Source organism: Lagenorhynchus albirostris, chromosome 15 (assembly GCF_949774975.1).
Source record: "Lagenorhynchus albirostris chromosome 15, mLagAlb1.1, whole genome shotgun sequence".
NCBI classification, from domain to species: domain Eukaryota; kingdom Metazoa; phylum Chordata; class Mammalia; order Artiodactyla; family Delphinidae; genus Lagenorhynchus; species Lagenorhynchus albirostris.
In genome coordinates, this window is record NC_083109.1 from 24,228,903 (window position 1) to 24,254,139 (window position 25,237).

Consider the following 25,237-nt stretch of genomic DNA (forward strand, 5'->3'; position numbering starts at 1 on the left):
CAGTCCCAATCCCTCAAGGCCTCTGGACATACCTGAGCGGGTTTTAGGCAAGCTGGGTGCATTCTGGATGTAATCCGGTGTGGCAATGGGGCCAATCTTTTCTCTAACTGTAACCAACAAATCATTATGCATTTTTTCAGTACCCTTAGCCAGGCTGCCCAAAACCAAGGCAGAGATGGCTTTGTTTCCAACCTATTTCCTCTTCAAGGTTTTGCCCACAATCATTCTCAGGCTCATTTCTGTCTTTCTCTCTTTTAACACATTGTCTCTTTACACTCTCATTTTATATTAATTCACCTTCATGGAACTCAAGCTCTAGAATCAGCCTGCTAGAGTTGAAATTCCGCTTTACTAGCAGTATGGCCTTGGACAAGAGATTTAACTTCTCTGAGCCTCAATTTCTTCATCTTTAAAGTGAGAGCAACAATAGGATCTATTTCATGGAGGTGATTATAGAGATTAAATAGATTAATGCATTTAAAGCACTTAGCTCAGTGGTGGCACAGAGAAAGAATTCTATAAATGTCAATCATTATTAACCTAGTAGAGACTGGGTGGGAAGAGGGTAGTTAGCCCCTAAGGCCCCCTGGGGTCTGTTTGTGGTTTGAGAAGCAGCTCACTATAGCCCTTCCCTAGCAACCCGGGCCATCAGGACAGACCTGGAAATCCCTGCCCAGGGAAGCTCCTTACTCTGTTTCTTGAGCTCCTCAGTGAGGGTGGAGCTGAAGGTGTGGCCATCGCACAGGGTGACAAAACAGTAGAGGCATTCGCCCTTCACAGGATGAGGGTGGCCAACCACGGCTGCCTCTGCGACAGCCTCATGTTCCACAAGTGCTGACTCTACCTCTGCCGTGCTCAGCAGGTGTCCTTGTCAAGGGAAAGGAAGTGCCATGAGAGAGATCCCAGCCCCTGTTCCATCTGTCCCAGTAAGGCAGTCCTGGTCTGGTCAAATGGGGAAGGACTTTCATTCATTCCTCATAGGACATACTTCAGTTGTCCCACCATCCTGGTTCCACTCCTCCAGGTACATTTCAATGTTTATCACTCTTCTTCCAAAACCTGGGTCCAGAACTGAATGCTTGCTGTACTCCAGGCACGGTCTGGCCAAAGGATATCCTGGCTCTCTCAGAAGGCTTTGGCTGGGAGTTGCTGGGAAAGCAGGGTAAATAAGAAGGGAAAATGGTCCCTGGTCCTCACCAGATACATTCAGCATGTCATCAATCCTGCCAGTGATCCAGTAATAGCCATCCTGATCCCGCCGGCAGCCTGGGAAGAGAAGAAATGTGCAACATAATAAGTACCCCACAGTAGGATACAAGATCCATGTTACCAAACTGCTACACCCACAGCAATAGCCTCCTAACAAGTCTTCCTGCTTCTGCTCTTGCCTGCTGTGGTAGCAGGCTCCAAGATGGCCACACTGATCTCTACTTCCTGGTATTCATACCCCTGTGTAGTCCTCTTTCTCAGTGTACTAGGGTTTGTCTTGTGATCAGTCGAGTTTGGCAGAAATGATAGGATGTCATTTCTGAGATTAGATTATAGAAGACTGTGGCTTCTGTGTTGGTTGCATTCTCTCAGATTACTTGCTCTGGGGGAAGCCAGCTGTCATGAGTAGCCCTATGGAAAGGTCCATGTGGCAAAGAACTGAAGGTTCCTGCCAAAAGCCACTTGAGTGAGCTTGGACGTGTGTCTTCCAGGCTCAGTCAAACCTTCAGACGACTACAGCCCCGACCACAGGTTGACTGCAACCCATGAGAAACTCTGAATGGCAACCACCAGCTAAGCCACTCACAGATTCCTGGTCCTCAGAAACTGTATGAGATAATACAATATTTGTTGTTTTAAGCTGCCAGGTTTTAGGGTAATTTGTTCCATGGCAATAGATAACTAACATACTGACCTGAAGTCTATTCTCCATAAAACAAGCAAAGTTATTAAATAATAAATAAATTCTTATCACTTCTCTGCTTAAAACCCCTGATGGTCTCCCACTGTACACTGGATAAAATCCAAACTCCTCACCATGGCTCACGAGGCCCTATCTTATCTCCCTCTCCAACTTGATATGAAATTCTTCCCCTTGCTCACTACATTCCAGCTACACAAGCTTCAGTCTGTTCCTCAGACATTCTAAGCTTGTGTCTCACTGGTACAGAACATTCATTCTTACTCCAGATTTTCCCATGCCTGCCTCCTTCTCACCCTTCAGGTCTCTGGTCACTTCAGAGAAACCTCTCACCATCCCATCTATGGTGGCCATCCCTGCAGTATTTATTTGCTGAATTATTTGCCTGTCTCCCCTTACTTGAATGTAAGCCCCATGAGAGCTGTACTGTGCTTAGATAAGTACATGGACATAGTAGGTGGTCAATAAATATTTATGGAAGAATGGATTGGTGGGTGGACACATGGGCAAACATAGGCTCCAGACATGAGGATACACATGACATAGTAATACATACTGCCATATGCCCCATCTCTTTCAGCCTAGCAGCAAGGGAAATAAGAACTTCTTCCCTCATACATCAAATCTCAGATGGCACCATGCTGAGTGCCTTCCTGCAACACTCGTTCTTATAATCTTCTCTGTAGTTCTGACTGAATATTAGACACTGATACATAAGACACATCCCTAACCAAGTCTTCTTGGAAATGAAAGGGGACAGTACGTATCTCGGTGGGAGGTTTGGGAAGGGGATAGCCAAGGCTCACCATCTCCTGTCACATAGTACCCGGGAAACTTCTTAAAGTAGGTAGTCTCAAAGCGTTCATGGTTCCCATAGACTGTGCGCATGATCCCTGGCCAGGGCTGCTTGAACACCTGGAAAGTGAGGAAGACACAGTGGTAACATCTGCTACACTGTCTTACAGGAAGACAATTACAGCTTTGTCAAACCCTAGGAGAAACAGCCTGAATGCCATTCCTGAGAAGTAGGACAAAGTACAGGCTTTGGAGATAGACAATCCAGGCTTGGAATCCCAGCTCTGCCACTTACTAGCTGTGTGACCCCAGGTAGGTAATGTTATCTCTCTGAACTTCAGGATCCTTATCTGTAAATTAGAGAAAATAATCTCTACCTCCCAAAGTTATTGTGAGGATTAAATTAATAGTATGTGGAAGCTGCCTGGCACAATGTTCTGTTAGTAATAAGCATTTAGTAAATTTGAGTCTCCTTTTAGGTAATCCCTCAGGGATGCCAGTCCAGTTTGATGCAAATGAAACAGTTATATAAAAATGTGGGACCCACACATAAGTAAGTAATCATTGCCCCAATCAATAATATCCTGTGGCAGCAGATTGACAGGATGGATGAAATTCTAGGCTAAGAGTCAGAAGACCTGGATTCAAGTCTTGCCCTTGTTACTAACTTGCTCTTAATAAAAATGAAGTGAGGTGGAGGGTGGGGGCTGATGATCTCCCCACAACTGTTAATAAAACAATCACAACAACAGCTAACATTTATCAAGCACTAACTGTTAGGTTCTGTGCTAAGTAAAACCTTCACATGGATTATCTAATCAATCCAGCAACCACAGGAGACACAGGTACTATTATAACCCTGTTTTACAAGTGAGAACATTTAGGTTCAGAGGGGTTGGGTAACTTAACTAAGGTCACAGAAGAGGCAGAGCCAGGATTTGAACCAGGCAGGTTGACTCTGGAGCCTATATGATTTTCCACGATGTCTTCCAGACCCGAAAAGGCACCATCAGGTATCTTTGAGCAGAGCCCTTAAGAACTTTGTGGGCCAAAAGGCAGAGAGGCAGGCAAAGTATCCAGAAGGATTCCCCCCTAGGGTCTCTCTGCAGATGATAAACCCTCAACCATGGAGCTTTAGCCAAAAGCAGCTACCGGGAAAAATTAGGTTCTAAGCTCTAAAGGAGAGTCCAGTACCCCTTTGTGGACCCTCCCCCGCGCCTCCTCCTCACTGAGCAAGGGCCAGGATCTCACCAGATAACCTTCAGCTTCACCTTCCAACTCTTCCCCAGACTCATTCAGGACTGCAGGAGCTACACCAAAGAATGGGAAGGTCTAGAAGCAAACAGGAGACAGGACCCACAGAGAGGAATGAGGCAACTCTGACTCAACTCTCTACCTCTCCTAAGGAGCCCCAGAGCCCCAAATTCCTCACACATATCAGTCCAGTCCCCCACTCTCTACCTAGGCCAAATGCCCCAAGACTCTACTTCTGCCCAGCCCAGGACCAGCCAAGGGAGCCTCACTCACAGCAGAACCAGGCTTCATGGGTGTGGCACCAGGGAGAGGGGTCAGCATATGGCCACCCTGTAGAAGTCAGAGATCAGGGGTTTGAGTCAGTCTTCCCACACTGTCCCTGAACCCCAGCCTTCTGAACCCCTTACTCACTGTCTCTGTCTGCCAGAAGGTGTCCACAATGGGGCAGCGCTGGGCACCTACCACCCGGTGGTACCACAGCCAGGCCTCAGGGTTGATGGGTTCGCCCACTGTGCCTAGCACCTGTAAGGATGCCCGGCTATGCCTTGGGCAGGGGAATGGGGAGAAAGGAAGGCTCTGAGCACCACTGGGAGCCAGGAAGACATGCACAGGCTCTTCTCCTGCCCCCTCCCCTATTCCAAGCCAGGGTGTTAGAACAATGGAATGGAAAAGACTGTGCACGAAAGGCCAGCACCAGCTCTGAGGGACACCTATGGGGCAGCCGTTGGGAAGGGGTCTCACCTGGTAACAGGCTCATCTCCAAACTTCATGAGCAGGCGGATAGCTGTAGGTGCTGTGTAGAACTTGGTCACCTTGTACTTGTCCACAATACTCCATAGGCGGCTCATGTCCGGGTATGTGGGAATCCCCTCAAACTGACCCCAGTAATGGCTGGTCATTTTGGGTCCTTCTCAATAGTCCCTCCATTCCCCTGCCATCCCCTCAGGCTCAGCATTTTGCCCTTTCTGACAAATCCATGGCTTCACTCCCTTACCAGACAAGCCAAGAGACCTTCCCAGTCAGGATATACAACCCCCTAAGAACTCCTCTTTCTCCAGGAAACAGGTCATTGTATAAGTTCCTCTGCCTCTAGACCAAGTGGCTTTGGGAGGTTGTCACCCAGGATCATCTTGTCCATCCCCTAAATAAACCAAGTAGCCCTGAGTCCCAGCACCCTGCTTACCAAAACACTGGTGGCACCGTTGGCCAGTGGCCCATAGGTGACATAGGAATGGCCAGTGATCCAGCCAATGTCTGCTGTGCACCAGAACACATCCTCCGCATGGAAGTCAAACACATACTTGAAGGTTGTGGCCACATAGAGCATGTAGCCCCCAACTGTGTGTACCACACCCTGGGGAGAAAACAGGGCCTCAGGTTGGAGACTTGGGCTCACCCCCACTGACTACCAAATAGGCTGGACAGAACTAGAGGAAAAGCCTTCTCAGGGATTCTGGTCCTGACAGCATCCCTCTCACAGCATCCATCTCTCTTCCACCCTCTTTGCATGTTCCCATCTCACACCCCACATGTATTTATAGTCAGTCCATCATTCACACCCACACCCTAAGATGGTATTTCTGAACCACCCACATTACTCTCACATACATGAACAGTTCTAGTACACTCACATCTAATAGTGTCTCTATTGTGTGTTTGTGCACACACACTCAATTATATGTTGACACAGTGTGAGTGGAAAAAAAAAAGATAATCTTCTTTGCTTACTCCATCAATACACCAATCCCTAGGAAAGAGAGGCCCAAATTGTGTCTCTAAAGGTCCATTGAGGAATATGCAAAGCATGTGGAGAGAATAATTTATGGATGGGTGAGTGGATGGTAGAGTGACATATCTTTCAAGTCAACAGACGAGTCAGAGTTTTGTTTCCAGCTCCCACACTGTGCCCTGGGAGGTACTAGATGTTAATAGTGTGGCAAGTGGAAGGGACTGAACTCTAAGAGCTGTAGTCTAGAAGGCCAAGAGTGATCCCTGTGCCTACTCTGGGCCTCGACTTTACAGGCAGCTTTTCTTCAACCAAACCATGTGGGTATGGGCAGGGAACATAGATGTCAGCCACATGGATTGATCCTTTCCTCCTTTTCTGGGCACCATGAAAGCTTCCACCTGAATGTCTCACCCTGGGCCTTACCATCAGTGATTGAGGATTTATGTCAATTTGATTTAGAAAAGGTAACATGCCATTTCTTTTTTTTTTAAGATTTATTATTTATTTATTTTACTTTCTGTCTGCATCGGGTCTAAGTTGCGACATGTGGGATCTTCATTGAGGCATGCAGGATCTTTCATTGTGGCACGTGGGCTTCTGTCTAGCTGTGGTGCATGAGTTCCAGAGCACGTGGGCTCTGTAGGTTGCAGCACGAGGGCTCTGGTTGCAGCACAAGGGTTCTAGTTGAGGCATGCGAGCTCAGTAGTTGTGGCATGCGGTCTTAGTTGCCCCGTGGCATGTGGGATCTTAGTTCGAACCCACGTACCCTGCATTGAAAGGCGAATTCTTTACCACTGGACCACCAGGGAAGTCCCTAACATGACATTTCTGAAACTCAGGGTTGTACAGTAAAATTCATGTCATTACATGCTTCCTCAGAAACTCACTTCTCACCCCTACACAGTGTATGTGTACACACACACACACACACACACACACACACACACACACACACACACTTGCCTTGGGTTTGCCTGTGGAGCCACTAGTATATAGGATGAAGAGTGGGTCTTCAGCATCACACCACTCAGGCTCACACTCATCCCCTGCCTCTTGCATGAGTTCATGCCACCACATGTCAACCCCCTCATTCCAGGAGATCTGCAGGGGGAAGAAGACAGGAATGGGCAGGGAGGAACTGTGAACAGCTCAAGCTGGGTGTAAAAGACACCCCTACTTAGCACCTGGAGGGGCAGGGTGGGACTGGCAGACGGGGGTCCTGGGAGGGAGGAAGGGCCCTGCAAGGGTGGAATTGGGCAGAGAGAATAGAAGTGGAACAGGAGGCTTCTTTGGTACTTCCAGCACCCTGCTCCAGAGCTACTCTCACCCGGCCTCAGGCTAAGGAGGGCCCCTCAGCTGGTCCTTTCTCATTCTTCAATTCCTAGCTTAAATGTCACCTTCTTGGAAAGGCTTTCCCTGAACAGTATCTGATAGGTTCCCATCCCCACCCTCACCCCTGCTATTATTCTTTTTTTTTTTTTTTTTTGGCCACGCAGTGCAGCTTACGGGATCTTAGTTCCCTGACCAGGGATCGAACCCCGGCCCTTAGCAGTGAAAGTGGGGAGTCTTAACCACTAGACCACCAGGGAATTCCTACCCCTGCTATTATTCTTGATCACAGCACCTTATTTCTTTCCCACACAGCACATATTTCCAGTTATTTTATTTAGCTGTTACTTTATTTTGCTTGATTACTGTCTCCCCAAGTAGATAGTAACCTCTATGAGTGCAGTGGCATGTCTGTCTTTCCCACCCCTCCCACCAAATCCCCAACACCTAGTAAAATGCCTAGAACTCAAAAGGCACTCAGTAAATTTTGTTGGATGAGTGAATACGCAAACACAAGCCTACATACACACGTATGTACTTATGGGACTACTGGCTCATCAGCAGGAATGTGGACACCACACAATTCAGAAAAGCAGAATTAGTCAGAGCCACAGGTAAGGCGGGTACCTGGCCCCATTAGTTAGTAGCAAAAGAAGTCAACAGATCTTAGTCCAAGCATCTTTTTCTGCATGTCTAGACATCATCCACATCTGGAGGTTCCTACCCCAACTCTGCTCCTGCCTTTACACCACTGGTACCAATGGGTTTCTCATAAAGACACTTGCTTGAGGTTCCATTCAGCAGGAAACCTTGTCTTAAGTTGGTGGAAAAGGACCAAGGTGAATTTCTCCCAGTAGAGGGATGTCCCCCTATACTGGCATGTGTTTGATAACTACTTCTGGATCTGTCATCCTGACATTTTTCTAAACTCTCTTTGAAACTGCTTTACTTTCCCAGTTATATCACCTGTTTGAAAAAAATGGTCTTCTACTCTTTCCTGAGTGAAGTGTGTTCCCTGAATTTGTCCAAAAGTTGCACTGGATTTAGATTCCCAGTTCTGCCACTTCCTAGCTGTATATGACCTTGGGTAAGCCACTCTACCTCAAGTCACTCATTTTTAAAATGAGGATAGTCATTCTTGCCCTAATAGTCACAGGATTTGGGGAACCTCAGAAGAGAACCGTATTACCTAGTAAACATGAAGCCTTGGATTGTCCTGGGGTGTAGGGAAGATTGATGAATGTCATGAAGGTGAGAAGTTATTTCAGTTCCGCTGAACTCCTCTGGGAGGTGAAATAAGAATGTGATGATGGGAACTACTGGGGGTTTGCTTCAGCTGTCACGAAACTCTTTCATATTCATTAGCTTCTTGTTCTATGGCCCTGGCTGGCAGGTAGACATGATAGTGTAAGAGAAACACCCTACTCCCATTATATGGCTCTATGGTAATTTACTGTGTCCATATTTAAAAACCCCAAAGTTTTAGGCAACACATACCTTGATAAATTATAAAATTACAACTCCCCTCTCTCTGTACTATCTGCCCCTTACTCTGGAGAATTTGAAGCTTCTGGCACATAAGGATCACAACAATCACAAGTCCAGGCCAAGAGAGGCACCATTAAGAAGAAAAAGAAAGAAGAGAGAGAAGCTGCCCACAGCTAGGAAACACAAAAATACACCCTATTTTTTTTTTTACTGGAATAGCCATATGGGTCTACACATACATTGTCACATGGATAATTTTGTTCCCACCAGATGATCTGCTTGAGATGAGGACATTAATGTATTTAAGCAGAAGTGCGTCAAGAATGCTTGGGCAGGGGCTTCCCTGGTGGCGCAATGGTTGAGAGTCCGCCTGCCGATGCAGGGGACGCGGGTTCGTGCCCCGGTCCGGAAGGATCCCACATGCCGCGGAGCGGCTGGGCCCGTGAGCCATGGCTGCTGAGTCTGCGCGTCCGGAGCCTGTGCTCCGCGACGGGAGAGCCACAACAGTGAGAGGCCCGCGTACCGCAAAAAAAAAAAAGAAAAAAGAAAAAAAAAAGAATGCTTGGGCAAATGGCGCTGGTCTACAGTGCTGGTGTGAGTTGTCATAGAAAAGGCACTAGGTACAAGTAAGGGCAAAGCACAGTTACACTATGGCAGTGAGGGGACTCTTGTAATCTTGTAAAACTGTTTCTTTTGTGGGTGTGGGTAAGAAGGGGTGGGGTGGGTACTCCAGGTGTGGAGTTGATAACCAGCACCAGGAAGCAGGGTGAGCTCAATTAGTGGCACATATGTTGGTTGTGAATTAGGTGTATACTTATGAGGGCCCACTGCTTTGAACCAGGAAAAGGTTTGAATTTTCTGAAATAAGAATCGAGGAGTTGGCCTTTGTTATTGGACCAGAATAACCTTAGAGAGGGCAGCTGCCAGGTGTGAGAGAAAAATATGAGGAAGCTCATAGGTAACATGGTTGAGGAAGGTACCTGCCAACTGTACCAGGCTCTCCCTTGAAGATTGCTTAAGGATGAAGGGGTTTGGAGCTCTGCCAAGATTTCTGCAGCTTTGACTGCAGTCCTCAGACCTGGACTTTGTAAGCCAATTTTTATGGTCTTTGGTTTTTTGGTAACTGGCTATTTTCACCTTCAAGAAACAAAAATCCAGGAGCCTGTGACCTGAGGGTCTCTGGTATTAAGAATTATAAGAGTCTATTTCTTTTCTAGATTCCCTTTTAGAAATGCCAGCCTGGGCTTCCCTGGTGGCGCAGTGGTTAAGAGTCCGCCTGCCGATGCAGGGGACACGGGTTCGTGCTCCGGTCCGGGAAGATCCCACATGCCACGGAGCGGCTGGGCCCGTAAGCCATGGCCACTGAGCCTGTGCGTCTGGAGCCTGGGCTCCACAATGGGAGAGGCCACAACAGTGAGAGGCCCACGTACCGCAAAAAAAAAAAAAAAAAAAGAAAAAAAAAAAGAAATGCCAGCCTGTCTGCTATATTAGAAATGATAACAGCTAACATTTATGGAGTAGTTACTATGTGCCAAACACCTTACATACATTGACAAAACCCTATCAGGTAGCTACAGTTTTATCCTTATTTTAGAGGCGGGGACACTGAAGCAAGGGAGCCTAAGTAACTTGCCCAAGTTCCCACAATAGCAGGTGACAGAGCCAAGATTTGAACCCAAGTAGTCTGGCTCCAGAGCCTATACTCTAACCACTAAGTTTGTTTCCTTTTTCAAGAGAAAAGTCTTAGGTCCCTGCCTGAATTTTAAGATGAAAGCATTGTCTCCTGGGAATCAGACCTGTCTCCACCATGCTAATGAGAATAGAGAAAAGGGGGATTATATTTACCATTAGCCTAAGAGGTAGATCATAGCAGATTTAGAGTAAGACACCCTAGGAGGATGGTAAAACTCAGAGGAATAGTGGCTCTTATGTTTTGTTTTAGTAAGGGAGGTGGGTTCCTTTAAAGCATATACTCTCATCTCTCCATTACTGGTAAGGGAATTGAAGCCCAGAGAGAAGAGGTGACTTATTCAAGGTCATACAGCTAAAACTTGGTCTCTGGACTCCAAGCCCAGTCTCTCCCCTATACTAATTGGCTTTGAGTTCCCACTTAGAGATCTCCCTTCTTAGAACCACCTACAATGTAACTTTTGTTCAATTTAGCATTTAATTATATCAGAGTTTATAAATCCCAAAGTAGTTTATAAATATATTTAGGAAGCTTCTCTGCTGCCCTATGTAAAACTTAGGTTTTCATTTGTAATACACATCTAACTGCCCAACTTGATGGTGAATTCCCAAGGTCAAGGTCTGTACCTCCTCTACCTGTTCCTCCTCCTGTCTCTCCTGGTTCTGCCTCAACTAAGTGCACAGTAAAAACTTTCTGACAAGTTTACTTGGTCCTCTCTCCCACAGTGGTCCTAAGCAGGAGGAGTGAAATGGAATGTCTGTTGCTACCTCTCTGAGATCCATGCTCTACGCCAACTCAGAGAGGTAGCAACAAGCATTTGGTTTCATGACCCTTCAGAGTGACTTAGATAGCAAAGGACCTAGAAGCAGAGAGAAGGGGGTTAGGTCTGGCAGCCACCTCAATGGGGCAAACAGGCAAAGAGCAGATGGACACACAAACAAGCATGTAGGGAAGCAGTGCCCAAGGCAGTGCAGAGGTGGATACCTGGGGCCAGATGCGCTTGGGTTTCTCTTTCAGCTTACCCTGTTAAGAGCCCATGGAAAGGGTGGTGAGCAGAGTCTGAGGATAGGGGAGTGGGAGGGAAGGGTCACTGTGCCCCAAACCTCTGGCTGCCTCTTTTCCCTCAGGCCCCTCTCTCACTGGTCCTCCCAGCCTCCATTTTCCTGATCCTCTACACAGCCCCTATACACTCAGAACCCCTAATGCGGACAGGGGTCTCCAATCTTCCTAGACTAGACTGAAGTCTCTGTAGCCCTAAGACCACTCGGAGCCCCTCAAGTCACAGAGTCTCAGGAACCCTCTGTCCTTCTGGACCCTGGAGCTTTCATCCTTCATGCCCCTTAGACCTGGAGGCCACCATTGGGCTTTTCCATCAGAAGCGTGTATCCAAAGCTAATGAGGGCCATATCTTGAGGGGCAGATCCTGGTCCTTCCATGGTGGGACCACACAGGTAGCCCACCCCAAACCACAGCCCAGCAATCAAGATGACTACAGATAGTCACCCAAGCCAGCCCATTTCTAACCCAAGCCCAAGCCCTGAACATCCCTTGTGCCTATTAGAATACCCCAACGAGCACAGGAGTCTTCCTCACAATCTCTCATGCTAAGTTCCCAAGGTACAAGGGGCTCCCTACCTACATCCAAGATCAAAGTCCCCCAGCTCCCAGTCAGCCCTGCCAGAGGAGCCATTCCTACGATTGCTCCCAGATCCTCAGCATTATGATGAGGAAACAAAGAAGGACATCGGGAACTTCCTGGGCAGGAAGAGGGAGCCACTTTGAGCCCAGAGGAGGGCATAGAAGTACCAGACTCACCTGCACATCCGGGCATGGCCTCTTAATCGGGGGGGACTGGCTGGGAGAGTCACCTGTGCCCAGTTCTGCCCGCCCCAGGTGCTTGACCACAATGCAGCATCTCACTGGGAAACCCCTGGAGGAAAGAAAAGCCTGAAGTGGTGGGCTGGTTGGCTCCAAAGAGAATTTGGCAAGACCCACCCATGTCCATCTAGGGTAGGAGGGACAAAAGGGACCTGGCACTGGGGAAATGCCTAGTCAACTCAAAGCAGTAGCCAGCAGACCAAACACACTTACTTCTCCCGACACTTCTCCAGGGCCTCGTCAGCCAGCTCCTTCAGGTTCACAAGCTTTTCCCCCCTGTAGAAGGCATCTTTGGGGAGCAACAGACATTCCAAGCCTTAGGAAGGCACCACACTCCTAGCCCTTTATCCCTAGTGAGCACAATGTCCACAGTCCTCCTGGGTAGGCCTCTTGTCTCTGGCTCTTCCAGCTGATTTGAGCTGACAGAGGGTAGGCTGAGGTGGAACCAGGAGACGAAGGGTAGGCTGCCCCTACCCTTTATGCCGAGCAGTCCCAAATACCAACTAGCTGACTGAAGACCAAGACTTTGGGTGTGGGGGGTTTTGGAGAAGGGGTGAGAGAAGTAGTCACCTGTAGTGATGAGAAGGCTGCAGCTGGAATCCAGGATCCGTTCACAAAGAGACTCTGAAGAGAAGCCCGCAAACTAGGGAAGGGAAGAAAGACTGAAGGAGAGGGCGACCCAGGGATCGAGTGAACAAGGAAAGGAGTCACTTATAAAACCTTCAGGGTCTCTAAGCCAAGGTCATAGAAGAAACTGGATAACTGATAAGGAAGCTATGACATTCTAAACTCCTTAGTCTGGTTCTTAAGACCCTCTATCATCCAGGCCCAACCTACTTCTCCTGAGCCCTATCCCCCACCAGGCCCCTTTTTCCAGCCCAAATTCCTACCACAATGGAGTGCAGAGCCCCAAGGCGGGCACACGCCAGCATGGCCACCACGAGCTCCGGTATCATGGGCATGTAGATGGCCACTCGGTCGCCCTTGCAAATGCCTGCAGGTAAAGGACACAGACCATGGACCATGGTGGACCCCACCTGCTGCTACGTGCTCCCTCTCATCCAGTTACCCACTGTCACACCCCCGCCCCCGCAGCTGACCTTTTCGGTTCCTCCGTTACCAGATTCCTTCTATTCCTTGTCTACTTCCCCCAAGTCCTCAGATACCCCAAGGCTGGGCTTTCCAGTCCTTTCCCCATATCCCCACACTCACCCTGTTTTCGGAGAACATTGCTGAAATGACACACTTGGACCAGAAGCTCACGGTATGTGATCTGGGTGGTCTCCTCTGGCTCATTGCCCTCCCTGAGATACATCAGAAAGAGCCAGTCATTAGGGAGTATGACCTCTTCCCCAAACAAAAAAATAGGAACAGTCATAAAATCCATTCAGTAACACCAAGGCCTGGGAATGTCCCATGAGGGTGAGCCATCTGCCACCACACCTTGAGCTGACTGGTCAGATACATTGACTTTACAAGGTGTACTTTATTCACAAGCTGTGTGTCACAGGAAAATGCACTGCCATCTCTGAACCTCATTTAATTTGATAAAATGGGATGATGGTTTTCTCTCTTCCATCCTAGGCATATATTAAGGAGAACTTATATCATGGATGTGATTCTTCCTGAAAGTGATGTCAACACTGCACTGGTGTTACTCAAGTGGGGTCTCCAGATCACTTGTACCCAAGTCACCTAGGGAACTTGTTAAAATGTAGATTCCTGAGCCCAAACTTAGAATCACAATCACAACGTCCAAGAATCTGCTTCTTTACTACAAGCTGGTATAAATAATCAGTAGGTTATATATAAAATAGATAACTAATAAGGACCTACTGTATAGCACAGGGAACTCTACTCAGTACTCTGTAATGGCCTACATGGGAAAAGAATCTAAAAAAGAGTGGATATGTGTATATGTATAACAGATTCACTTTGCTGTACACCTGAAACTAACACAACATTGTAAATCAACTATACTCGAAAAAGAATTTAAAAAAAAAAGAATCAGTAGGTAATTCTGATGCACATTTAAAGTTAAGACTCACTACCCTCTATCAGCTGATTTCTACCTCCTCAGCCTTGCCTCCTACTCCTGTCTAGGCTTCAGCCTGGTTTCTTTCAGTCATTCTTTCATTTATTCATTTGCTTATTCAACTCCTATGTGCTATATATATGTATAGAAATAAGGCACTGATGAACAAGATAAGCAAGATCCCTGACAACATGGAGCTTATATTCCAATGATAGTGCAGGAAATACACAAGTAAAAAATATAACCAAGATAATTTCAGATTATGATAAGCATTATGAAGAATATAAAGAATGACATAATAATGACTGAGAAATAATTTTCAAAAAGACATCTTAAGGAACTTTCAGACTGTATGCAAAGATTTAACTATAAGAATATTCCCCTCAGTATTATTTTTCAATTTTATGATTTTCAAATAAGTAATACATACAAATCGTACTGCATAAAAAGATATGTAATGAGAAGTGTCCCTCCCACCCCTAACCTCCAATCACCCTGCCTCCTGGCAACCATTGTAACTACTATGTTGTGTAACTTTCCAGAAATAGTCAGTATGCAGACAGGGCCACTCCTAGTAAGATGAAGGGTATAGGGCAACTGAACTAGTGAGGAGTAACCAAGAAATCTCTTTGGAAGAAGGCTACACCGTTAGCATCTTTCATAAGGTCCTTGGGATATCGTTGAAGATGGAAATTTTAAAAATGAATTTAAAAAACTGAATTTTAATCCTGTTCAGAAGAGAAATAAGTACTTCACAGTCCCCAACCAAGCATGGAATGGGGATGTGGGAAAAAGCTGCTTCAACGATAGGACAGGCCTATTAGACAAGCATATATACATGCATTTATGTTTATGTATTCTCTTTTTTTCTATACAAATGATGGCATACAATACACACTACTCTGTATCTTGTTTTTTATTAAGTATAATACACATCCAATAAACTGCACAAATCTTAAGTATAGAGCTTGATCATCTCGCTTTATTTTGAAATTTAACAATATATCTTGACATTATTTTCCATTAAGACTTACAGTGCTATTTCATTTTCTTTGTCATCTGCATAATGTTCCACTGTTTATGTATGCCATAATTTATATTTAACAAATAAATATTTCAGTGAATATCTTTTTTAATATGTCATTTACTCACTTGAAAATATACCTGTAGGATGAATTAGTAGAACTGAAATCGTTGAGTCAAAGGATATGTACATTTCAAATATTCATAAATATTAGAGGATAGCTACTTTAAGTAAGATGGTGAGGGAAGGCCTCTCTCTTTTTTTTTTTTTTTTTTTTTTTTTTGGCCTTACGCGGGCCTCTCACTGTCGTGGCCTCTCCTGTTGCGGAGCACAGGCTCCGGATGCGCAGGCTCAGCGGCCATGGCTCATGGGCCCAGCCACTCCGCGGCATGTGGGATCTTCCCAGACAGGGGCACAAACCCGTGTCCCCTGCATCGGCAGGCGGACTCTCAACCACTGCGCCACCAGGGAAGTCCCCAAAGGCCTCTCTCTGGAGAGATGATATTTGAGCTAAGACCCAAGTAATGAAAAGTAGGCAACTATGTAAGGTCTTGGGAAGAGGATCCTGGGCAAAGAGAACATCAAAATTTGGAAAGGCACTGAGGTGGTAAAGAGCTTGGCCTATTCAAAGAACAGAAAGGAAGCCAGTATGGCTGGAGCATAGTGAGCAAGAAGCGGGGTAAGAATCAGAGGTAGGCAGCAGCCCGATCACATAGGGCCTTGTAGGCATGGTAAGAAGTCTGAATTTTATTCTAAGTAGGTTCCGCCTGGCTTCCCTTATACACAAAGTCCCACGTCCACACTCTTAATCATGCCATTGCCCCTGCTCAGAATGCCGTCCCACCTCCTTCAGGCTCCAGCACCACGTAGCCCCCCCATAAAGGTCATTTTTTTCCCTCTTCCTTACTACCCAGGGTACTTATGAAGGAGGTAACTGAAACTCAGAGAGATGTAGTAACTTGGTCCAGGTCACACAATAATAGGTGGCAGAGCCAAGAATAGATCCTCAGGTCTTCTGATTTCAAGTCAGGACTCTTTCTCCTCATGCTGTGAAGGACAGCGACTAGCAGGGAAGCTAGGCCTTTGGAGATTTCACAGAAGATTATCAGCTTCTTTCCAGTTCCTGGCTAGATGAGTTAGTTACTATCCTCTCCTTGGCTTAGCCCTCCTAGGGCTGAGAGGAGACAAGCACAGAGAGCTATCTAAAGTGGGAAAGAACGGGGAGAGAGGAAGCTGGCAAATGGCCCTGAAGGCCAGATGCGAAAAAGCCATTTCCAAAACTGGCTCACTGACGAGTGGCACACCAGAACATCTCTAGTTACAGCTAAATGCCAACATATACAACACACCCATGCAAACCAGCTGACCTGTATGCATTCACATACATAAAATCATATATACTAATATAAAAACACTGTAGGGCTTCCCTGGTGGCGCAGCGGTTGAGAGTCTGCCTGCCGATGCAGGGGACACAGGTTCGTGCCCTGGTCCGGGAAGATCCCACATGCCGCGGAGCGGCTGGGCCCGTGAGCCATGGCCGCTGAGCCTGCACGTCCAGAGCCTGTGCTCCGCAACGGGAGAGGCCACAACAGTGAGAGGCGCGCATACCGCAAAAAAAAAAAGAAAAAAGAAAAAAAGAAAAAAAACACTGTAGAAATACAAGCTGCTCATTTGCACACATAGGCACAAATAGCATAAGCATATGGACCTTGGCAAGTGTATGTATGTACCACACATTTATATACCCACGTATGTGTACAGCTTGCCCCACCAGAAACTCTCTATCACATTATTCTGTTTCATTTTCTTCATGGAACTTTCTATTACTTGAAATTATCTCATGTATTTTATTCACTTGTATATTATCTGCATCTTTCACTGGAATATAAACTCCATGAAAACAAAAACCTTGTCTGTTTTGTTCATTGCTACATCCCTAGCACTTAGAATAGAGCCTGGTACATAGAAGGTGCCCAGGAATATATAAGCACAAACCTATACAAGAACAGCTTACTTGAGCCCACTTCCAGTTACACACACAGAGTGTACATCCCTCTCCCTGGCCCTGGGCTTAAGTTATACATTATTGATATAGGCACCTTACTCCTTCCAGTGTCTTCTTTCTCTGACATACACACCCAGCTAGGGCCCCTGGCTGGTTGGGAGAGGGGAGGGGACAAAGTACTAGTCTCAGCCCTCTAGGATGTTAACAGATTTTTGCTTTGTGACCACCTAGAGGCGTGGAATAGGAAGGGTGGGAGGGAGACGCAAGAGGGAGGGGATATGGGGATATATGTATACATATAGCTGATTCACTTTGTTATACAGCAGAAACTAACACAACATTGTAAAGCAATGATACTCCAATAAAGATGTTAAAAAAATAAAAGAACATCCAATTTAGTCTCCTAACTCCAAAGAAATCCAAGGAGTCCATTTGCTGTGCTCAAGGTCACATTGTACAATAGTTTGTGGCAGATCAGGGACCAGGACTCAGGGTCCAGGCCTCTTTTTTCTACACTAGGAGCTGCAAACTCAAAAATCAATAGGGGGGGCTTCCCTGGTGGTGCAGTGGTTGAGAGTCTGCCGGCCAATGCAAGGGACATGGGTTCGAGTCCTGGTCTGGGAAGATCCCACATGCCGCAGAGCAACTAGTCCCGTGAGCCACAACTACTGAGCCTGCGCGTCTGGAGCCTGTGCTCCGCAACAAGAGAGGCTGCGATAGTGAAAGGCCCGTGCACCGTGATGAAGAGTGGCCCCCACTTGCCGCAACTAGAGAAAGCCCTCGCACAGAAACGAAGACCCCAAACGAAGACCCTAGTCTAAATAAATAAATTAATTAAAAAAATGATAGAATTAATATCTAAAATTTCTTGAAAAAAAAAAATCAATAGGGTTCAGGGGCTTCCCTGGTGGGGCAGTGGTTAAGAATCCACCTGCCAATGCAGGGAACATGGGTTTGAGCCCTGGTCCAGGAAGATCCCATATGCCACGGAGCAACTAAGCCTTTGCGCCACAACTACTGAGCCTGCGTTCTAGAGCCCGTGAGCCACAACTACTGAGCCCATGTGCCACAACTACTGAAGCCCGCACACCTAGAGCCCGTGCTCCACAACGAGAAGCCACTGCGATGAGAAGCCTGCGCACCGCATCGAAGAGTAGCCCCCGCTCGCCGCAGCTAGAGAAAGCCTGCGTGCAGCAACGAAGACCCAATGCAGCCAAAAATAAATAGATAAATTAATTTAATTAATTAAAAAAAAAGAGTGAAAAGACAACCCACAGAATGGGAGAAATATTTGGAAAAAAAAAAGAACGAAATTTCGCCATTTGTGATAACATGGATGGACCTAGAGGGTATTATGCTAAATGAAGTAAGTCAAACAGAGAAAGACAAATACCATATGATTTCACTTATATGTGGACTCTAAAAACAAAATAAACAAACATAATGAAACAGAAACAGATTCATAGATACAGAGAAAAAACTAAAGGCTGCTGGGGGGTGCTGGGCAGGGGGGAAGGATGGGTGAAACAGGCAAAGGAGCTTAAGAGGTACAAACTTCCAGTTATAAAATAAAAAAGTCTTGGGGATGTAATGTACAGCATAGGGAATATAGTCAATAATACTATAACTTTGTATGGTGACAGATGGTAGCTAGACTTATTGTGGTGATCATTTTTGTAATGTATAAAACTATCGAATCACTATGTTATACACCTGAAACCAATATAATATTGTAAGTAAATTATACTTCAATTAAAAAAAGTCTAGGTGAAATATCAATATGTGTCAAGTGTAGAAAATTATATGTTTGGAATGTTTCATAATTTTAAAATTTGAATCATAAGTAAATAAAACCTTTTAATATATCCAAAAAAGAAAATAGCAGCATATGTGCAATGACACTTAGTTTTGGGGGGCCAATAGGGAGAGGCAGGGACTGGAAAACTGGAGAATACATGCTCTGGCAAGAAAAGGCATCTAGTACTTAAACTTAGTGTCTATTAACTTTGCCCTCTGGGAATAAGGTCTCAATGTTGCCAATTTTTTCAGTTTTTCAAAGAGGCCTGAAACCTGTTTCTAAATTTTTAAGTGTTGACAATTAATTTTTTTTAATTAATTTTTATTGGAGTATAGTTGCTTTACAATGTTGTGTTAGTTTCTTCAGTACAGCAAAGTGAATCAGTTATACATATACATATATCCCCTCTTTTTTCGATTTCCTTCCCATTTAGGTCACCATAGAGCACTGAGTAGAGTTCCCTGTGCTATACAGCAGGTCCTCATTAGTTATCTATTTTATGACAATTAATTTTTAAAAGTTTTAAACACTGTAGTCAAACAAAACTATTAATGAGAGATTTAGCTGATGGGCTACAGATTGGGAACACTTGCTGTAGACCCAACTACTTCCCTCTCACCTGGAGGCCATATGGTATGGAACAACTCAAAGTATATAATCTTCTCATATTTTTCTTCCAGGAAAACTTCTGCAACTACCTTACCCTTATACTCTCCAAATTTTACTGTAGTCCACTACTGATTCAAAATATATGTAGAATTAGACTACTTCCCTTCACATCTACTTCTACTATCATAGTCCAAAATCACCATTAGTCAGATCATGTCATTCCTCTGCTCAAAATGCAAGTCCTCACACTGGCCTGCTAGTTCCTACATGGTCTATTCCCTCATTACCTCTTTGTCCTCAAGTACTCCCATTCTCTCTTCCTCTCCCGCTCTCTCTGTTCCAGCCACACAGCCTCCACACTGTTTGGCAAGAACACCAAGCACACTTTGCCTCAGAACTTTTGCCCTCTACTTGAGCATTCTTCCCCCAGATAGCCACATGACTTATTCCCTATTTTTGAGTTATTGCTCAAATGTTGGCTTCTCAGTGAGGCCATCCTTGACCACTCCATATAAAAGGGCACTTCTTGTCCACCCCGCAGCCCCAGGTGCTCCAAGGTAACATCTTCCACGAAGTCTTCCCTAGTTTCTCTTTTCCCCCACCTACCTCAAAGCTGAAAGTTCTTTCTTCCTTCCAAGTCCCTTTATCTCACTTTCCTTGTGATCTATTGGTTTATCTTGTATTGCATTTATTGGGGCCTTATCTTTCCCCTTATACCCTGGGTTCTTGGAGGGCAGGGATCATGTCTTCGTTTCTGTCTCCTCTGTGCGCAGTAGGCACAGTAAGTACTTAAGGTTCGTGGTCAAATCATTGAAAAACTTATAATTGATTAATGACAGGGAAGACTAGAGCTCTCCTCTTAATATGAGAAGGATAGTCATTAGATTGGAGATTTTAGTTCCCTAGACTAGCAGAAAAGTAAGGCACAAGATAGGAGGAAAGAGCTGAGGAAAAAAATAGGTGGGGAAAACTGGGTTCTTCACAGAAGCATCAGATGGCAGGATCTAACCTAGTGGGTTAGGTCTTCCAGAGGAGAAACATCCTGATGAGAGTAGTCAAACCTGTTATAAGAGGAAGACTGGACTGATCTGTTTAGCCTGGAGGTGAGAAGATACTGAGAGGCATGATAGTAAGTCTCAAATATCTGTATCTCTGTTGCCTCCACCCTAGCAGAAGCCACCTTCATCTCTTGCCTGGATGACCACAATGGCCCCAAACTGGTCTTCCACTTCACTCTTGCCCCCTTCCAATCCATACATAAACCAAAATGACCTATTATAAACACAAACCAGACTACAGCACCTCCTGCTTAAAACCCTTTAGTGGCTTCCATTGCATGTAGAAGAAAATCCAAACTTTACTATGCCTTGTATCTTCTCCAACTCATCTTATGTCATTGTCCCATTCTGCTTAATAGACTCCAAACACATTAGCCTTCTGACCGACAGAACATGCCATGTTCTTTTCCTATCTTCCTTGAACTCTTTGAATGGTTTTCTCTACCTCATGTTTCAGATCTCAGTTTAACTGTCACTTCCTAGTGAGGCTTTTCCATGACCACCCCAAGTAGCATTAGTCCTTCCTGTTATTCTTCATCACAAAACTGTGTATTTTTTTCGTAGCATTTTTCTCAAGCTGTAATTATTTTATTTACTTATTTACTTTTTTTTTTTTTGCTAATTGTCTGTCTCCCCTACTAGACTGTAAGCTTCCTGAAGGCAGAGACCATGTTAGTCTTGTTCACTGCTGAATCCCCCGTACCTTGCAAGGAACCCTGTATATAGCAGATGCTCAATAAATACTTGCTGAATGAATGAATGAACCTGAAGGATAATTATGGGAAAGAAGCAGACTAGCATTTTGTAATTATAAATGGAAGAGCTATGTCAATTGGGAGAGTTCAATATAAGGAAAGCCTTTCTAAATGTTAGAGCTGTCCAGAAGCATAGGAGTGTGCAGGTTGGACCAGGGAGACCCTGACATCTACTTGATCATTCTTGAGGGAGTGGGGTCCTTGGAATTTTCATTTTATAAGCAACCATGTGATTCATGTTCAGTGAAGTTTGAGATGACCTTTAAGGCCCTTTGAACTTTGAGATTCTTTGATTCTGTAAAATTAAGAAATAATGTGTTCTATGATCCATAAAGCACTGCACAAATGTGAAGCACTTAGATATAAGTATACCCTCAAGTCACTTTCCCTTTCACCAAGGGAGCAGGGAGTGGGAGCAACATAACTTGACCAATTAGCAGCTTAATGTTCCCTCTGGGTACTCCTGGATGAACAGGGAAAAAGGCTGGAGGAGGAGGTGGGAAGAGGCAAATACCAAAGACTGAATCCTAAATCACTCAGAATGCCAGAGGAGGATAGGGCTTTTGATGTTCACCACCCTTATTTACAGATGAGAAACCTATTGCACAGATGGGAAGCGATGGCCTCGAGGTTACTTAGCACATTAGTAGCAGCATTATTCTAAAGCAGAGCTATCCAATATGGTAGCCACAAGCCACATATAGCTATTGAACACTTGAAATGTGGTGGAGGAACTGAATTTTAATTTAATTTAATCTATTTTAAATATTAACAGTCACCCGTGGCTAGCTCTAGAGTCTATGTCTCTAGTTCAGGGCATTCTCCTGCTAAATGACATGGCCTCCAAAAGGGCAATGTTGTTTCCAAAACCAGAATTAGCATAAAGAAGAAAATCAAAGTGTAGGAGTCCTGAGAACTGTGGGGTTAAAGTCCACCAAATGTGGATTTTAGTACAGCTATGATCACCCAAGAGAATTGAAAACATACATCCATACAAAACCTTGTTCACAAAGTTCGTAGCAGCATTATTCAAGATATCAAAAAGTGAAAACAATCCAAATATACATCAACTAAAGAATGGATAAATAAAATATGGTATGTCCATACAATGGAGTATTATTCTGCATAAAAAGTAATGAAGTACTGATACATGCTACAACATGGATGAACCTTGACAAGATTATGCTAAGTGAAAGAAGCTAGACACAAAAGACCACATACTGTATGATTCTATTCATGTGAAATGTGCAGAAGAGCGAAAGCCATAGAGACAAAAAGTAGATTAGTGGTTGCCTAGGGCTGAGGCAAGGAAAGTTGGAAGAAAATGAAGAGTGATTGTTAATGAGTATGGGGTTTCTTTTTGCAGTGGTGAAAATGTTCTAAAATTGATTGCGATGATGGTTACACAACTCTTTGAATATGCCAAAAGTCACTGAATTGTACTTTAAATGGGTAAACTATATGCTATGAATTATATCTGAGAAATTTTTGAACTTACTGTGGTTTTGATTAGAACTGCAAAAAGCACACAGATTTGGGAAAAAAAGCAGACATCTGTACAAATCTTCCTTTCCTGAAAGATTGAACCTTAGCACTATTAGCATTATTAGCACTTAGCACTATTCATTCACACTGTTCATTCATTCATACTGTCTCTTTCTATTTGCCTAAAGACTTGCTACTTATTTGTTTTATTTTTAACATTATAGTCATATGTATACACCTGTTTCCCTCACTGGATTGTGAGTTCCTTAAAGGCAGGCAGGACATCGTTTTATCTGTTTCCTCCTCAGTGCCTAGCAAACAAAGTTTGACACGCAGTGGGCACTTAATACATAATTGTGAAATGAATGGATAAAAATATGAACAAATAAACTCTGCTCACATGATCAGCCAGATCTAGGCTGATCAAAGTGAGAAAACATGGAAGGAAAGAGGGGATAATAGAGGATACAAATGAAGAAGACAGATGCTAAACAGGCAGCGGGAAACAGACACAGAGGAAAAATATTTAAAACTTATGGAATGGGATTTGGAAACATATCAAGAAGAGTTTCTTGAGCCCCTACAGTGGGCTCAGTTCTGGACTCTATGCCATGGAAGAGACTGGAAGAAGCCCTTGGATGTGCAGTTCAGGTTGTGAGACACATGCTTCGCAGTTTGAGCTATAATTACACCCTGTTCTCCTGCCAGCTATTTTCAGGCTTTGCTCCAGAGACCTTGTGCCTGTTCCCCCTGCCCAAAGTGGCTTTGGTGACAGTTGGATTCCACATGTCTTCTCTGTTGAGAAGGCAGACCTGGGCCAGTATAGAAGTTAACCCTTTTCCCACTGCCTACATGCCTGCTTACAGGAGGGAAATCATACACATTCATTCCTACCATCCAGTTGTTCCTGGATGGAACAACTATGCTAGCCTTCCTCAAAACAAGTGAATGAGGGCAGCTCTCTTAGCTCCTTTATTATCACAGCATTTGGAATGCTGCCTTAAACAGGAATATGCCTGGGTTAGAAAAAGAAAGTGGGAAGAACAGCCAGGAACAACATACTACATGTACATCAAGTCTCTCAAGTATAACAGACACATGCAAAAATATTCACTTCAATGGTTCTTTGTTATTTAGGTAGATATCATAGTTTAAATCAGTAGTTTTCAAGCTAGAGTACTCTATTCCTGTATGTACCTGAGCAGGAAAAGTTTTAAGAGAATAAGTGTCCAGAGACTCAATTTTCATATGTAATCTTTCCTAACATTGATCTAAGTTGGCTCTCCTTTCCCACTTTCTTTCTCCCACTTTATAAAACAATGCCATCTCTCTCTCTTATCCCAAACCTTATTATGCCAATACAATGCTGAGGTTAAAAAAAACCCTCCAGAGTGCCAAACAAAGGGGCAGTTTGAAAATGCATAACTTCAGAGGGAGAGCCCCAAGAAAGCAAATCAGAGAGCTTCCATAAGAAATCAATATTGAAAGGAGTAACATCTTAATTGACAAACTCATGGCAAGTCTACTTGCCTTATTTCTCCTAGAATTATAATTCAGAAGTTAAATAGTTATCACAGGTCATATATTAGCATAACTGCTTTAACTGAAAAAGAAGTTAGGCATTTTCTAACAAAGTAAATCTGATTTGGCTATGTTGACAGTGAGAACTGGCTGTTCAAATTAGGTAATATGATACACATTTTCTGTAAATTATATGAGCTAAATTTGCAGTTTCAAGATTTTGAAAAAGATATATAAAATATATACATGTATACAATAAAAAACACATTGGAAATTAAATTCTTTGCAATTATTTAATATTACAATAAAATGTTTAAATGTGAACTTTAAAATGTGTGAAGAGCTACATAATTTTTCAAAATTCTTTTAGGCATTAAATTACTAATCTAACTAATTATTTTTCAAAGACACCCTGCCACTGCCCACCACATCAGAAACATCTGAGGAGGTTTTAAAAATACAAGTCAGAAGTCTTACCCTCTGAAAATTCTGATTCAATAGGCTGGGTGGGGTCCAGGGATCTCGATTATTAACAAGATCCTCAGGTAATTATTTGGAGTCACCAGACCTAGATTATTGTTTACCCCTAATTCAATGTATGAATTTGCACAAAATTTCCCCTCTTTTCTGAGCCTCTGTTTTCTTCTCTGTAAAGTATGAGATGGGAGGAAGGAGTCAAGAAGAGGGGGATAATCACTAATGTATCTTAGACTCCTTGATTATCATTTCTTCCTTTCAGAGGCAGGAGAATGGGTCTTAAAAATCAGTTTCAGAGAAATGAGATTATACTTGGGAAAAAAAAAAAGAACAAACTTAGCTGAGGTAGATAACAAATAAATTAAAATAATGAAACCTGTATGCCTGCCTCGCTGGTT

At 44.3% G+C, this 25,237-nt stretch overlaps 2 protein-coding genes across 7 annotated transcripts in view; one reads left to right on the top strand and one right to left on the bottom strand.

Annotated features, from left to right (window-relative positions):
* Window positions 1-1,826, top strand: part of GSS (glutathione synthetase) — a 36,357-nt gene extending 34,531 nt beyond the window's left edge. For both annotated transcript variants that reach the window (XM_060124907.1, XM_060124910.1), the window contains one exon: window positions 1,701-1,826. In XM_060124907.1, the coding sequence (XP_059980890.1) occupies window positions 1,701-1,758 (58 nt within the window). In that variant the 3' untranslated portion in view covers window positions 1,759-1,826. The remainder of the gene's footprint in view (window positions 1-1,700) is intronic.
* Window positions 1-25,237, bottom strand: part of ACSS2 (acyl-CoA synthetase short chain family member 2) — a 47,694-nt gene that overhangs the window by 989 nt on the left and 21,468 nt on the right. For 2 of the 5 annotated variants that reach the window (XM_060124900.1, XM_060124904.1), the window contains exons 3-18: window positions 13,285-13,376; window positions 12,963-13,066; window positions 12,643-12,715; window positions 12,286-12,361; window positions 12,010-12,124; window positions 11,179-11,217; window positions 6,651-6,788; window positions 5,142-5,312; window positions 4,700-4,833; window positions 4,370-4,502; window positions 4,232-4,288; window positions 3,956-4,036; window positions 2,716-2,824; window positions 1,198-1,266; window positions 691-867; window positions 33-107 (exon numbers count right to left, since the gene is read on the bottom strand). In XM_060124900.1, the coding sequence (XP_059980883.1) occupies window positions 33-107; window positions 691-867; window positions 1,198-1,266; window positions 2,716-2,824; window positions 3,956-4,036; window positions 4,232-4,288; window positions 4,370-4,502; window positions 4,700-4,833; window positions 5,142-5,312; window positions 6,651-6,788; window positions 11,179-11,217; window positions 12,010-12,124; window positions 12,286-12,361; window positions 12,643-12,715; window positions 12,963-13,066; window positions 13,285-13,376 (1,643 nt within the window). The remainder of the gene's footprint in view (window positions 1-32; window positions 108-690; window positions 868-1,197; window positions 1,267-2,715; window positions 2,825-3,955; window positions 4,037-4,231; window positions 4,289-4,369; window positions 4,503-4,699; window positions 4,834-5,141; window positions 5,313-6,650; window positions 6,789-11,178; window positions 11,218-12,009; window positions 12,125-12,285; window positions 12,362-12,642; window positions 12,716-12,962; window positions 13,067-13,284; window positions 13,377-25,237) is intronic. The other 3 variants (XM_060124901.1, XM_060124902.1, XM_060124905.1) reach the window with 3 other exon arrangements.